Source organism: Pelophylax lessonae, assembly GCF_965119305.1.
Source record: "Pelophylax lessonae genome assembly, chromosome: 3".
NCBI lineage: Eukaryota > Metazoa > Chordata > Amphibia > Anura > Ranidae > Pelophylax > Pelophylax lessonae.
In genome coordinates this window covers 322,282,599-322,299,741 of record NC_138770.1, presented here as the reverse complement: position 1 = coordinate 322,299,741, position 17,143 = coordinate 322,282,599, and the positions used below count along the sequence as shown (strand labels likewise).

At 41.6% G+C, this 17,143-nt stretch overlaps 1 protein-coding gene across 1 annotated transcript in view; it reads right to left on the bottom strand.

The window, feature by feature from the left end:
* Window positions 1-2,377: 2,377 nt before the first annotated feature.
* KBTBD11 (kelch repeat and BTB domain containing 11) overlaps window positions 2,378-17,143 on the bottom strand; it is a 56,855-nt gene continuing 42,089 nt past the window's right edge. The window contains exon 2 of the mRNA XM_082251767.1: window positions 2,378-6,300. Within this exon, the coding sequence (XP_082107893.1) occupies window positions 3,632-5,566 (1,935 nt within the window). The 5' untranslated portion in view covers window positions 5,567-6,300 and the 3' untranslated portion in view covers window positions 2,378-3,631. The remainder of the gene's footprint in view (window positions 6,301-17,143) is intronic.

The window sequence follows — 17,143 nt, the reverse complement described above, 5'->3', positions numbered from 1 at the left end:
ATTGCCTAGGCAATGTCTCGACACTCTCATGCCACCCTAATACCCGGCTAAGTTCTTCCTGTGTTAGGACCTACATGCGACAAACCCCAGGAGCCATGCACCTGTTCCTCACTCCAGGTCAGCATCTGCCAAAATCCCTGCTATACCCAATCTCAGGCCTCCTCTCTATCTGTTTTACCCCAACACTACGCAATCCTGTGCATTGCACTCAGTTACAGTACAGCCCCATTGAACTCAGTGGGTAAGTTAACAAACAATGTCACTTGTCAAACTCTGCTCCCCAAGTTAAAAAAACTGCACCTGCGAAGCTGAGCACTGCAGCAGCGGCATATGAACCGCCCCATCCAGCTGTTTTTTTTTTACTATTTAGGTGGGTGGCCAGGGGGGCAGTAAAACCGCAACCCAGCCACTCGTTTTCACCACTCCCAACCACCTGTCTGAAAGCAATCTATTTCATGAGCAGTTGTACCTAAAATTCCTAGTGCCAGGCGTTTGTTCTCTATGAACGGAATTCCCAGGTGCAAAATTAATAATGGAAATAATAAAGTTTAGTCTCCCACAACAGTCCCAGTTTCTCATGTGGCTCTTTGTAGAAATGAATTACCAACCCCTGCCCAATGTTATAAAGAAGGGGAGAGGCACCTCTATAGATACAGTGAAACAGGTAAGCATTGAAACCCTAGGACAGGAAGAAGGTTACTGGAAGGATTGCCAGGTGAAAATAATGGAAAATTCCTGAAAAAAAAAACAAAACAAAAAAAACAAAAAAAAAAACAAATGTAGCCCCTGTATTTAAGGACTGGTAAGATGCAATATACAGTATTTGTACTACCAGCATAGGCTTTAGAAGCAAAACCATCTTCCAATTTCCCTTATGAAATAATGGCCAAATAACCTCATTTTTCTGAGTAAAGGCCATTTATAATATTTTTGGTTCAAATGCAGCTGTCCTTTAAATTCCACCTCTAAAAAGTGTAAGCTTGGATCACTTTAGGAAAAGAATGTGACATAATGTAACAAAATGCTGGTTATTTCTATCACTGTTTCCACACTAACAATTTTGGACATGTAGCAGCATATCATGGTACGTATGAATAAGAGAACTTGTAGTAATATAATACAACAGAAAAATGTTAGTGTTTATTAACCAATAACCTTGATAAAGAATATCCAGTTGTGATCTTAGGAATATATGTGTTCATGGACGTATTTTCCAAACCCATTAAGTTAGCATAAACTAAATTGCTTTGTAATGGAATGTGTAATTGATTTTCCAGTAAAACTGTTTTCGCAGTGGGGGCTTTTCCATTCCAGTTCTTCCATCTTACTGCACTTACAAACAAGACCCAAATACGTCTCTCTGGGACTACATGTGACGTAAGTACCACTAAGCAGCATTTATTTTCCAGGACAAAAAAAAAGCAATTTTTACACAGAAATGAACATGCTACGATAAGCCATTATGTATACCCAGTGGCCTAACATGTAAATATTAGATCCTCAATATAGTCTGATGAACTGAACGAGAATCTGAATTTTCCCCTCTATGAAGGTCAGAACATTTTTCTTAAGTATTCTTTTAATGCATGCCTTTCACAGGGATATTTAACATTAAAGCTGAACTCCAGGCAAAAAAATAAAAAATATTTATGTATAAAGTAGAAAACCTTTAAAGTGTTTGTAAAGTCACTATGTGACTTTACATGTATCCCCCCCCCCCCCCCCATAGTATGCTGCCTTTAACGATAGTGTATGTGTTTTTAAAATGAAAAGGCTATATGCGGTTACGTGATCCCCCTGTACTTGTCTTCCTCGATCTATAGAGAGAAGCGGGATGTCAGCCATCCAACAAAGGGGATCACATGACCGCACAGCGGCAGTGTAGTAAAAGTATTTAGCCTTTTCATAAAAAAAAAAAACACATACATTATCGTTAACGGTAGCATACTCTGGAGGGGATACAAGTGTATTGGCTGCCAGCTGACTCAGTCGTTGTTAAGGATGCGGCACCGGCTTCCCGACCTGCTCCTTACCAGCTAGCTATTCCGCAGCCATGATTACCGTGGTCAGCACAGACAGGGGGACACAGGAACAGGCAGGATCAACCAGGAAGGGGAAAATTACACAGCACAAGCACTTACATGATTGGAAGGGAAAAATTACACAGCACAAGCACTTACACGATTGGAAGGGGAAAATTACACAGCACAAGCACTGCGCTATAGACCATGCCTTAAAGGAACATGATCATAGTTTTTGGGGGGAGGGGGTTTTTAGGGCAACAACAACTTTAAATCTTTTTTTTTATGCAGAACTAGCACAAGAACCTGAATTGTTTTTTAATATCAGCCTCCTGCATACCTACGTAGAGTGGCACAGAAATGTCCATGAACATGGCTAGATGAGGGAAGAGCAGAGGGATAACCTTATTAGTGTGTTGCTTGCTGCTCATTATTTGTGCAATCAAACTGGGGCAGTTCAAGGACAAGGCTGTTTTGATTAACTGCAGTAAAGTCTTTGTAAAGACTCTTGGGCTTGGCTGACCTGGTGTCTGCCATAGATGACTGAATCAAAAGACTGGCTGGATAATTGTGTGTGTGTGTTTGCCCAGAGTTTAGCTTTAAATAAAATATGTATTCATGCTTCATATCCCTCCAGGGTACCTTTACAGGCAACAGGGTTACCTTTATCTCTGTTTTTGTTAGTACCCCAGAAAATTAAGTACATCCATTAAAATATAATTGTACTCTAAAGAGCACACTTATATTTGGATCGATGAACTGTGATGGCCATTTGACTTGATCGAAAATAGTCCATAAGCTATTGTAACAACAATCTTTGCAGCAGTATGGATGTTGGAAGCATGAATAGAAGATAGTTGCTATTGACTTACATGCGAATATCTACAAACATCAAATAAAAGACATTGGTCCTGGGGTAACGTGGCTACTCAGTTCAAGCACCAGATAATTCTTAACTGGCCTACATATAGATGAAGCCAAAGTTCATTGTGTAATCACATATAATTAGTATCTGCTGAATTGCAACTAAATATCACCAATTGCATGCATAAACTTTGCAAGCAGCAAGATTTGGCCAGTCCAGCAATGCAAGCACTAAAAGCATATATTAGTAAGAGCTTAATGTCAGGCAAGAAAAATTCCTGCTGTGTGTCTCAGCTGTACTTTACTCTCTGTATAATGCCAGCAATGGTGTAATCAGGCATGCTTAACTGTGAGTGATCATATCTTATGATATAAGTATGTAATACTGCAGTATACGAAGGTTAAAATTAGTGCAGTTTATTTAATGAAAGTTCCAAGATTTAGTAGCTTTTCTTAGACATAATTTATCTGCATTTGACTGCTTCACTACAATTGAAGTTCTCACCACATGGCTCATTTTAAACACAGTAAAATTACTACTACATGCAATAATATCCTGATAAGAATTAATGTGCTGGTTTTAATTTACAAAGATGCCTACTTAGTTATCCATGATACCTGTACAGTGACATGCATGATTTGCGATACTGTGTGGACTTGGTCTATATGTATGTATTTGGTCATCCTAATTAATGAACATTAAAAGACATGCCAATGGAGAAATATAAGTATGCATATGTAGGCTGTTAATGAACTGGCTTGCTTTCAGGCAAATACAGAACAAATGGATAAAGGACCCCCTTAGCCTCTTCTGGAGAGTGGGAGAGCTCCGGTTCACAGTTCCACATATTTCCCCCACTGCCCTCTGGTGGCAAAGGTACTTTCATGGTGACAACACGATTTACACAATAAATGTTACCTCCGATCACTGTGCATCGGAATGGTAAACTAGGGGTTGGTGGTCCTGGGCAAGGGCGTAAATTGACCCCTTCACTCCAATGCCTGGCCATGGAATTGTAGGTGAACACACTAAGACCATGCTCCCGACTGACATCAAAACGGTAGATGCAGCCTTTATGAGACACCATACCAGCAGAACGCCTTCGACTATTGTTATAAGGACACTCCTGCCATTCATTCCTTTTAGGATCATATTTCAGAAGACGGTAGAAAAGAGTCCCACCTGACACATATATTTCACCATTACAGGTTGTAGCTTCATGAGCCACAGCAAATGCACCCTTAGGTAATGGAGCTACTGGGCTCCAACGGTCCAGTCGAGGATCATACTTTTCCACTGTGAAGAGGCACTCACCGCCAATAGCATATAGATAGCCATCAAGGGCCAAAAGTTTTAGCTGGGAACGAGGCTGTGTTAGTGGTCGGATCTTTTCCCAAGAATCAGTTAATGGGTTATAGCAAAAGACCTGGTCTGAAAGTTTTGCTCTTTCACCACTACCTTTAATGCCCCCGGCAAGGAATAGATAGTTATAAAGAACACACACCCCACAGCCTTTAGTGTTTACTTCTTCTGGTAACTTAGTCAGGGACCTCCAGCGCCCAGTACTTTCATTATAACACTGCACCTGATAGGTAGTTGCATCATCCTCCAGTGACACAACTGAGGAGGGACTCTGGGGTCTGCTGCTCTCCCGGCTTTGGGGTCTACTACTACTGCTTAGTCTCTCAAAGGCATCATTGATTTCTGCCACTACCAAATGCTGTTTTCCATCCAGTCTGCGTTGCAGAATCAGGTCTCGCTCTGCCCCAGTCAGTCGACCATAGACAGCTGGATCTCTCAAAACCTGAAGGAAGTTGTCACTCATGAATTTGTAAGCTGCCTCTTTAAGCTCATTCAATCTCTGCTTTTTAGCAATGTAAAGTACTTGATAGCAATTCTTGAGTGATATCTGGGATCTCATGCTATCCATGGCACATTGCACAGCACATGGGATCTGTAGGAACTTTGCCCCGCTGATTACTTCGACCACATTATCTTGCTTCACCTCAAGCTTCATGCTATATATATAATCCACAAGTAACTGTAAAGTCTGATAACTTACACCCTTAATCTTAAGAATGTCTCTTGAAGAACGAGCTCTAAAATAGTCACTTTTCTCTGCTAAAATGGACTTATGAGCTTTGATTCTCTGCCCCCCAGTCACTTCAATCACAAGGTCTGGCTCTCCCAGAGGTTCTGTGGATGATGGTATATCTCTTTTTTGATTACAGCTAGGCTTATCCAGGTCATGGTTACCAAAGTTTTCCTTTTTTCTGCTTTCCCACTGTGGTCTTTGCACTTGTTCCTGCAGATTATCACTGATTGATACAGATTCAGATATACTCCTTTCCTCACTATCCTCTTCAAATTCATTGTTCATATCCCACTGGCTTCCACTCAACACCATGCTTCCTTCACTGAGTGGTTCTGAAACTGATATGTCCTCAGCATCATTGAAAGATATTTGTTCTGGGCTCTCCATGTTATGCAAGGCATGCACAGATGGACTGGTTTTGTGACTGTATCCACCATTGGCCTCTACATGATGCATTGAGCTGCCACTGGCCTCTACCCCACCACTGGGGACATTACCGTACTCACATGTCCTTTTCGGTGTAGTCCCTGCTTTCACATCATTCAAATTTTCAGTGTAAGGTGCAATAGACACTGAGTTTTCCATGTCCTATAGCTTCTTGAGGTTGAAGTTACATAACATTTGTATTTTCTTGTGGATTCTATTGCTTCAGTTTTCTTTCACAGGAAAAATACCAAAGAGGATTTCTTTCAACACTACACCTTTCTCAAAGGTTGAGAGCCAAGAGGTGTGTCAGAGATGAAGCAGTTGCAAATAAGACTGAACTCTTGAACTTTACAATATTTTCAACCCTCTAATGTTTGCTCAGAAAGGATTTTTTTTTTTCGCTTATTGCTTTTCTTTTCAAATTAGCAACGTTCACATTTTAGGCCGAGATCGCTCTGTAATAGATTTCAAATGGAGAACTGTATTTTTAAAAAAAGGAATTACAGTTGCCTGCGGTTGACTGTTGACATTGCCCAATTCTACATTACACATAGAATGTAAATCAGGGATTTTGAGCTTATCAAATAATCCATTATTGTGCAGAGGACACAAGTAGAAAAATCGTGGTGGTCAGAAGAGTTCTGTATTATATACAGTTATCTTTTAGCTGGAGAAGCGCCATGATTATGAATGACATTTGATTATCTTTAAGGTGACACTGCTGGGACGGATATACCTCTCTTCAGAAGTTAAGCAGCTTTCAGTTATACTTGTCAGCTTGATCACCATCTGAGTTCAAGTTCTTTGCCATGCACTTGAGCGTCCACGCTGCTAAAATTGTCTTGAAAATCTTACATAATATTCCGCTGGTCTTCAAAGAGTTTTAGCTGGCTCTGTAATATAAAAAAAAAACAGTCTTATACCGTCGAACAGGCAGTACCAGTATAACATGCATGACTTTTCTATTAGACCAGCATACAAAAGCAACTTTTTGTCAATTACACCGAAAAAGTTGATATTTTGTTTTGAATAGATATTGGTAAGCTGCATCAGACATCCTTTTTTTTAATCCCTTAGATATCTAACCAAGACATTTTGCTGCAAATATGTGCATCTCTATTCACAAACTTCCAATAACAAGTGTCACCATTAGTTAACCTTGCAATCCCCACATTCAATTTACGTTTCCACATGCACTTTTACATGTATTTTTATTGCATTTGTATTGCATATCATTATTTTTTTACTTGAAAAATGCATTCAAGAACAACCTTAAAAGAGAAGTACAGCCAAAGTTTGTTTGACTGTACTTCTCCTGTGGATCACAGGAGTGCAGTTCTTTTTCAGCTCTCGTTTTCAGCTTCGGGCTGAAGTCCACTCTCTGCTTACGTCACAGAGCTGGTCCAGGCTCGGGCGTCATAGAGTTGGGTATCCGCCAACATGAGTCGGCCACTCCTGCCCCCTCCACAGCCCAGCGCTCCAGTGAGCGAGGAGGGGGCAGAGCAGAGAGCTGCTGACTGACAGTCAGCAACTCTCTGCTTACGGAGCTGTGAAGAACTGAGCGATCGGCAGTGTTCTCAGTGTTAGAGGCGCTGGTAGACAGATGCAGCATCGGACCGATGCTGCATTCACCTAGGCGAGTATGAATAAAAAAAAAATTACCCATACATCTCTTTTAAAGTGGTATTAAAGGTTCGGCTTTTAAAAAATAAAAACAAAAAAAAAACAAACATGTCATACAGTACTTACCTGCTATGTGCAGTCCGTTTGCACAGATCAAACCCAATCCTCTTTCTCTTGGGTCCCCTGGCTCCTCCCCCTTCACCAGTGCCCCTCATAACAAGCCAATGCTATGGGGGCACTGGTGTGTGCTCGCTCCAAAGAACTGTTCTATTCGTCCATAGGACACATAGAGCTGCGACTCCCAGCAAACAGGGGGCTGGATGAGCAAATGTTTGAGTGTTTGACTGAATGCTCCAACAGCAGAACAGCCAAAGTTTGATCAGAACCTAGGTTTGGACCAAACCGTTGGCTCATCCCTAGTGGTCTGGCCTAGTGGCTGACTAGAAGGTAAACCTTGTTTTTCCTGATAGATTATTTGGACTCTCGGTAAAGAAAACAAAATCCACCATGTACGAGCCCTTCCTTGTGTGTTGCCCCCCCCCCCCCCCACACTCCCTCGTCACTGGCTCTGATTGACAGCAGCTGCATCTGAGCCAAAGAGGAGTAAGAGAGCTGAGAGAGACTCAGATCTCGTGCACATCACTGGATCGAGTTCTGGCTCAGGTATGCATTTAGGGGGGCTTCAGGGGGAGCTGCATGCAGAAGGTTTTTTAACCTTACTGCATAGAATACAGTAAGGTAAAAAAAAACCTTCTGCCTTTACAGCCACTTAAAGGCATATTTTGTGGAACATGCATATAGTGGTTATAGCTTGTATGTAATTTCAGATCACGTCAACATCTACTGCATGCCCCACGTCTTTTTAGGAGACACATAGTTGGCCTAGGTCTTTTGAAGTCTCAGCAGCAGTCCTTGCCAGTGATGTCTGTTGGAGTTTAAGATTGCCAATGAGCAGATGAATCACCACTCAATCCCCTGAAATCCTTAGGATCAGATGATGTTAATGTAATGTCTTTAAACTGCCTGATGTACAGTATGAAACCAATATTGTTGGGAAACGACACCACAAGAAGATCAATAATATGCTCCTGAACTAGGTGACAGGATAACGTTGCAGAAATTTATCATACACCATGTGATGGCCTTTAGTTCAGTGTAACCTGTAACAGATACGTTATCATAAATCAAACTGCTGACTTCACACAAGAAAGAGGAAGTATATTCACATCATATTGTTGCTTATAAGCCAAGTTAGCTTGACTCCAATGTGCTTTTATTACTGGGAAACTGTGTCTTTCTTATTAATGGAGAAGTACTACTTCTTCTGTGGATCACAGGATTGCAGTACGTTCTGCACTCCTGTGACCTGTTTTTTAAAGCCTGCTGTCAGCTGACATGGCTCTGGAAAGATTGTGACCATATGTCATATGTCAGGATCCACCCACATGCCTGGACTGGCATCTGGCTCAGCCTCTCAGCGAGCCAGTGAGAGCCTGAGTCGGCCCGTTTGCCCCCTACACAGCCCAGTGCTCCAGTGAGCATGCGGGGGAGGGGAGGGGGGGGCAGAGCAGAGAGCCGGTGACTGGCAACCAGCAGCTTTCGGCTCAGGGAGCTGTGAGAACTGAGCAATCAGCGGAGTGATCTCTGCAGGACCCAGTGAATCACAGATTATCTGTGGTAAAGGGAAAATCACAGTGGCGATCCCTCCTTCCAATGATAAAGGCGATCACTTTGTCAATAAACCAGCATCATATCTGGCTCAGCTCTCTTCCCTCCTTACACCAATACAGCTTGTGAGAAGAGGAGAGAGACACCCTGCAGAAGCGTGAGTGGGCTGGATTTGGTGTCCCTCACAGTGCTGATCCATGCCAAATCAATGCTGTCACAGTGCTCATCAGTGCCACTTCAGTGCCATCACAGTGTTCATAAGTGCCATCGCAGTTCTCATCAATGCCACATCAGTGCCATCACAGTGCTCATCAGTGCCACATTAGTGCCACATCAGTGCCATCACAGTGCACATTAGTGCCATCACAGTGCTCATCAGTGCCACATCAGTGCCCTACATTGCCATTACAGTGCCATCAGTGCCACTACAGTGCTCATCAGTGCCACATCAGTACCCCACTGTGGCATCAGTGCCCTACAGTGTCATCATTGCCCTCAGTGCCACTACAGTGCCATCAGTGCCCTACAGTGCCACTCCAGTGCCCTACTGGTGCAACTACAGTGGTCTTCAATGTCACTACAGTGCTCATCAGTGCCACTACAGTACTCATCAGTGGCCTATTGTGCCACCAGTGCCCTACAGTGCCCATCAGTGAGTGCTTATCAGCGCCCTACAGTGCACATCAGTGCCATCAGTGAGTGCAAACGAAGGAGACAGGGCAGATGAAGAGGCAATGAGACAAGAGAGATAAGAAGACGAGGAGACAGGGCAGATGAGGAGACGAGGAGACAGGGCAGATGAGGAGTGGAGAGAGACAGGGCAGATCAGGAGACGAGGAGACAGGGCAGATAAGAAGATGAGGAGACAGGGCAGATGAGGAGACGAGGAGACAGGGCAGATGAGGAGACGAGGAGACAGGGCAGATGAGAAGACAGTGCAGACGAAAAGACAGGAAGACAGGGCAGATGAGAGGACAAGGAGACAGGGCAGATGAAGAGGCAATGAGACAGGAGAGATAAGAAGACGAGGAGACGGGGCAGATGAGGAGACGAGGATACAGGGCAGATGAGAAGACAAGAAGGCAGGGCAGATGAAGAGATGAGAAGACGGGGCAGATGAGAAACAGTGCAGACAAAAAGACAGGAAGACAGGGCAAATGAGAAGACAAGGAGACAGGGCAGATGAAGAGGCAATGAGACAGAAGAGATAAGAAGATGAGGAGACAGGGCAGATGAGAAACAGTGCAGACAAAAAGACAGGAAGACAGGGCAGATGAGAAGACAAGGAGACAGGGCAGATGAAGAGGCAATGAGACAGGAGAGATAAGAAGACAAGGAGACAGGGCAGATGAGGAGATGAGGAGACAGGGCAGATGAGGAGATGAGGAGACAGGGCAGATGAGGAGACGAGGAGAGAGGGCAGATGAGAAGTGGAGAAGACAGGGCAGATGAGAAGACAATAAGACAAGGCAGATGAAGAGATGAGAAGACAGGGCAGATGAGAAGACAAGGCAAATGATGAGATAAGGTAGATGAGGAGACAAAGCAGATTAAAAGGCAAGATACATGGAAGATGAGAAGACAATGAGACAAGACAGATGAGAAGACAAGACAGAAGCAATAGCGTGGCAAATAAGAAGACAAAAAGACATTGCTATTGAGAAGACAAGAAGACAAGGCAAAAGCAATGACAAGGCAGATGAGAAGACAAGAATACATGGTGGATGAGATAAGAAGTCCCCAGTGGTCCTGCATCAGGATGCTGGTGACCTCTTGTATTCTCATCCAGTTTCTAGATACTGCATGGCACCATCTGTTGCAATCATTACATGCCCCTATTGACTACACCCCTCTCATATTGTAAGGAGTGCAGCTCTAACACAAACTGTGTAGGAGACAAATGCATGGAAAGTACTGCTGTATGTTATTCTTACAATGGTACACATCGGACTTGGTGTTAAATGACTAACATAACACATTTCGCTCATAAAGGATTTTAGACGGGCCAGCTTTATTGTCTTTTAAAATGATATCACAAAGCCAGCAGCTGTGTTGTCCCAATGCCCAGCAGGTGCTTGTGATATTTTGGTTTTCCTGACAAAATAAATGTAAAACTGGATATTCTCTATAAATCCACCGTGATGGCACAAATGTAAAACACATAACAGAGATTAGGTAGAACTGTCTGTTGACATGTTGGTAAACACTTCCCCTTTGACTAAACTGAAAAACAACATCACTAAACCATATTCAATAGATAAGCAACGGGCACTTTCAACGTCTCCTAAAATCGTTTTCAGTAACAGGATACAATCTCTCATTTTTGTCATAGCATTATATGTGGAATAAATGAAAACATTAAATCTGCCAGAGAAGAAAAAGCTTACACAAGTTTTGTTTTACCAATCAGAAAAGTATGTCTCATCAGAGCTTACAGGTATATATGGAGTGCACCAAATTAGAGCTTACAGTGAAATTACTGTTTTTGTCAAAATATGGCTAAAATTTGCCTTAATTTTCTAACAAAAATCACATGGCTTTGTTGATAAGCAAAGAGGTAACATTGGGTTTCCTCTGTGTCTCAGTATCAAACATCATGTTTCCAGCTAATAAGGGACCTTTTGAGTTGAAAAGAGCTTCTCTAACTTTCTGTAAAAATGACCTTAAAGAAGAACTAAAAAAATAAAAAATAAGTAGCAAACCAGCTTCTGTTGCAATGTTCCAGAGAATTCTGCCACAGTACTTTTTCTGCCACTAGATATCCTCAGTTTGATGGCCAGCATCATACAACCCATATCCCCTCAGCCTAGGCCAGTGATGGAGAACCTTGGCACTCCAAATGTTTTGGAACTACATTTCCCATGATGCTCAACTACACTGCAAAGTGCATGACCATCATGGGAAATGTAGTTCCAAAACATCTGGGGTGCCAAGGTTTCCCATCACTGGCCTAGGTCATACTGGACACACCCCAGCTTGTGATTGGTAAAGTCAGAAGTACAAGAAGACAGTAAAAGAAGAAGTACCAATGTGATGAACTCATCCCTTTGTCACCGTTTTCTCTTCCTATCAAAATGCTTTTTGCAGAACATTAACTGATTGGCTTCTTGTGCTGTTTCACAATCCAGCCCTGCTAAACAGGGACTACAAGAGGTTCATATCATGTGAAATTCAGATATGTATATTGCTTGTATTAAATAAAATACATTTACTGATGTATTATTGATTACAAAATTGCTTTAATGTGTGTCTTTTTTAGAGTTCAACTTTAATTTATGCTTTCCAACTGACATTAGTGTGTTTCATCTTATTTGGGAAACTTTATGCAAATTATAAATATTTTGGAAATTTCCAATTTTTCACTTAAAAAGCATCAAAATGAATATTCCAATCTTTATACTCGATTGACATTCTACTAAAGGTACAGGTTAATTGAGCTTATTTGCATTTAGCATACCACTAAACCCCAATTTTCACAATATGAAAATATGTTAAATAAATTAATAAATTAAACAAAACACACTAGGAGTAGCCATGTTGAAATGTTCTCTGCAGGATCCAGGCACAGAGCGCTGCAAACTCCAATCAAGTTCTGTGCAGTTGACAAACCATCTTCTGCAAAGACTCAGGTGCTGGCAGAAATAAAAAGCTTGCCATTGTTGACCCCCCATCTAAAAATGCTAGTTGCCTGGCTGATATGCAGATTGTATGACTATATCAATACATTCTAAATCACTGGGTTGGAACAAGCATGCAGCTTTTGATGCCAGAATGAAATCGGAATTCCTGATCTGCATATTTGTTTTTTTGAAATAGGATTGCGATGAAATGAATAAGACAGCCAGGTATCATTCTCAATAAAAGTCAGTAATGGCACCCAATGTATTTCTCTAGAGACAAGCTTCCACATGGTATGTGATTTCCACATGGTCATTCAGCAATGGCAATATGAGTTTAAAGTTTAAAGGAGATTTCTGTGTTTGTCAGTCTACTCTACAACACTGTGACAGATGCATCACATCTATAAATCCTTCTTCTCATATTTCTTATTTATTGTATAAACACATTACCCCATTTATTCAAGTCTGAAATTAGATTTTCCAATAAAAATGACATATTACCACACCAACATATTGTTTCTGAGATTTCTGAATCACTGGGTTGCATATTATGCCTATGACAGGTCAAGGCATCTATACACTGGGCCTGATTTACTAAAGGAAAATGAGCAGATATAAATTGTTATTCTATGATTGCATGAGCATGCACATTTATGTGCACATAGCTAACTCAATCCCTGATCCTGGAAAACTGTACGCTGATGTTCAAAGTTTATGGTTCAGCCCTAGTTTGCTCTACACGTTGAACATTCAAATAATGCTGTTTATTTGCCATCTCATCAGACAAATTTTCATAATTTTCCCCATATATAAAAGAAAATACAAAAAAAAAAAAAAAAGAATGTTAAAAGCATCATGATTGCTTACTTTAGGCATGAAATGCAAATGTGCCAGGGAAAGCAACAGGTCAAAAAAAAAAATCATGTGCTATGCTGTTGGAGCACTAAAGATGTACAGGAGTCTATCTCTGGAACTTTCATTCCAAGCATCGGTGTATGAAATTTTATACACATGACTGCAGCAGCCACTTTGTACTTACTGTATATGCGCACTATGATATCCATAGCAAAGTGGCATTATGGCTTATTTTACTTTTACTGGGTTTTTTTTTTTCAGTCGCCTTTAAAGGGGTTGTAAAGGTTCAGATTTTTTTACATAAAAATAACAAACCTGTTATACTTACCTGCTTTGTGCAAGGGTTTTGCACAGAGCAGCCCAGAATCTTTTCTTCTGGGGTGCCCTGTCGGCGCTCCTAGCTTCACCCCTTCATCGGATGCCCCCATGGAGAGCTGCTTTCCATGGGGGCACCCGTGATATCCATAGCAAAGTGGCATTATGGCTTATTTTACTTTTACTGGGTTTTTTTTTTTTTCAGTCGCCTTTAAAGGGGTTGTAAAGGTTCAGATTTTTTTACATAAAAATAACAAACCTGTTATACTTACCTGCTTTGTGCAAGGGTTTTGCACAGAGCAGCCCAGAATCTTTTCTTCTGGGGTGCCCTGTCGGCGCTCCTAGCTTCACCCCTTCATCGGATGCCCCCATGGAGAGCTGCTTTCCACGGGGGCACCCGTGCAGGGGTGCTCCCGAGTCCTGCTGCTGCGTCCATTGACACAGAAAGCGGGACTCTCCCCCTTCTCCCATGTCACTGGATTTGATTAACAGCAGTGGGAGCTCCTGCCGCTATCAATCTATCCAATGAGGACAGAGACAGCAGCTGGAACCATTGGGCTTGTGCATATCGCTGGAACAGAAGGGCTCAGGTAAGAAAAGGGGGGGCTCTGGGGGCAGCTGCAACAAAGAAGGTTTTTCACCTTAATGCATTCTAAAAACCTTGAGACTTTATAATCCCTTTAATGATATTTGTACAAATTTAGTGCAATTTTGTTCCTACATGGGGTGTAAATGTAATATCATTAACAGTAGTCAGATGGACCCAAAATGTTTTTTAAAAATACCATTTTTTTTTTAGTCGCCTACTTAGTTGGTGTACATTAGGAGTCTGGAGTGTATACTGGAATGTAACCAAAAACACTCCTCGGACCCAGAGTAAATATTTTGAGGATATGACCTGGTTATCAGAGCACTACGATTGCACCAGTCACCCACATACATGCATAAGGAATAGTGAATCAGGTTTATTGATTCTAGTAAAGTGTTTTCTCAAATTTAAAATTAAAAAAGGCACTGGCAAAACTAACGCTTAATAAAAGAAGTTGAAGTAACTAGCCTCCAGGGTAGCATAGTAAACACCACTATATCGTCACTTATGCTCTAGAGAATCTTGGGAGCCCTGAAATATTCTAATATGGATATAATTACTTCAACCAAGATGTCAATGCTTTAGTCCACTTCCTCCTGCCTCCTAATGCGCATTAATGATCACTAAGCTAGCTTGTAATATTGATGGACCAGGTTCGATTTTACATAGTGGATTATGAATTATAGTTCAACTTTCATGGGTCTCCTCTTGGCTCTGGTTATTGTTTGCCTTTGTCTGCTGTTGGGTTGGTTTTATTGCCGGGAGCGAGTATAAATATTCAGGAGGGATCCTGAGAAATCAGTCATCGCCAAGGCTTTCTCCCTAGGGTGGGGATGTAGGTGGTTGTAATATTCTCTCAGGCCTATTGCCTGAGGAGGGTGACCATTTGCCTGGTAAGAGACTTAAGTTTTAAGCCTAATATGCTGAACAAGGTGATTGAAGCACCATGGAGGATTGTCATCCTAATCTGTGTACCTGAAATGCTTGGTTCTCAACTGGAGTGTGGTAGATGAACCAACCAGTGTTTCATTGTCAACAGCTGTTTACATAGAATGTAGGGTTAGCTTGAAGGTCGTCATTCTGTGAAGACTGTAAGAACTTTTTGTCCAACATCTGGAGTCTGCCAAGTCCATGGGTGTCCTGTACCGTAACCTTTCTCTCTGAGGAATGTTGAGTGAGAGTCAAGAAACTCCTTGTTTGCTCTTAGAAGTAACTGGCGCTCATCTGTTCACATTAATCCACTATTGCCAAGGACTAGATCTTGAGGTGAGATTTTAGCTCACCCTGCCTCTAAAATACCTCATTAGCTTTGGGGGTCAGGGGCGTGCTACACAAGCAATGAACTTACAGACCCATCTTTCAACAGACAATAATAATTTGACAGATATGAAAAGGAAAAAGTCCATAGCTACGCCTCATAATTCCCTGTTACTTTAAAATCTGCTTATTTACGTGTGCCAAAAGAGACTGGATCTCTTCTGCGTGTAATTAATCCAAACACTTATTTATAATTTTTAAGTTTCCACTAATAAAATGTGACTAGAGGTTCTAAAACTTTACCCCAAGCCAAAGTAAGCTGGTCTCCATGTGGCCTTCAGACACTGTATCACAACTGGCTGTAATCTCTGTCAAGGTCACAAAATTAGTAGAAGTGAATTGGCAGAGGAAAAGTCACACATAATCATGACGTACTTGAAAGTTTTCCCAGCCAGGATATTTATCTGTTTCAGAAACAAAGAATGGGTATTGTCCGACTTATAAATACCACAATATCCTATTAAATATTAATAATACATGTGCTTTTATACCCTTGAATGATATTTCTTTAGGCACTACTGAGCCTCTGATTTTATTAACACAGAAAATGGCCAAGTTTATTTAAAAAGTCATATGTAACTTGTAAAGCTTGGAACAACATTTGTTAGGGCTGTTAAATAAAACTGATTATTATGTATCCACATAATACTCTTTCTAGTGTAATGACAGTACTCAATGACAAAATAACCAGGGTTTCAGTAACAGTATGTTGCCCAGTCAAGCCATAAAATGAAAGCTTCAATCAGAGGCTTCTCATAAATAGATTTCACATTGTGTTAGAGTCCCTTTAATTGCTGGCAAATGTGTATTTACAGCAAGTAAACTCTAGGTAGCATTTTGCCTTAAACCAGCCCCACAGACCGTGGGATCATCTGAGGTTAGATAGGTCATCTAAAGACCTGTTTTTTTTTTTTTTTTATAAAAAGAAATCCATCAATGCAAGAACAATATCTACAACATGCATGAACAGGTTTGTTTTTCCTAATAAGAGAGCCCCACTGAGCCTTCTCAGTAAAGGCTGATACACATGGTAAGTAAATTGAGGAGCTCTGGAAGAAGTCTCTGTACTAACTATGAGATTTTAGTACAGCGATCTCCTCGCTGAGCTATTGTGTTTTGACAAGGGGACCATAGACACCCCCTCCCCCGCCAAAACATACCAGTCAGCGCTCACAGCCATTGGCTAAAAGCGCTGATTGGATTCCGATCGACTGATGGTTTTCCAGCAATAATGTTCGACAGAAGCCATCCATTAGGTCATCCTTTGTAAAGAAGGACTCATACACACGGGCCTAATGTCAGCTGCTATCTACTGTACAGAATGATTTGAGATGATATTTGGCCCGTGTGCACGGGGTTTCCTGAATGCTTCTTCAGATTAAAGCAGTAGGAGAATCCAAACTAGTACTGTCTCTCACAACTGATGGAAGAGGGGAAGTCATTCTCCAAGTTAAGTCCCATACACACAAGCCGAATATTGGCCAATGTCAGCTAGTACAGAAGATATCAGCCGACATTTGACCCGTGTGTACGGGTCCATGTTTGACAGAAGCCAATATCATGGCCCGTTCCTTAACAACCAGCAATTACTGTACCCTGATTGGGCAAAGCTTTACATACAAACGTGCCCAGCAGAGTCTGGTCTTACATTCAGGAGTGCCCAGTAGAGTCCCCCTTTACATCAATATGTGCCTAGCAGAGTCCCCCCTTAAATTTCAGGTGGCACAGCAGCATGGCAGAAGTCTGGGG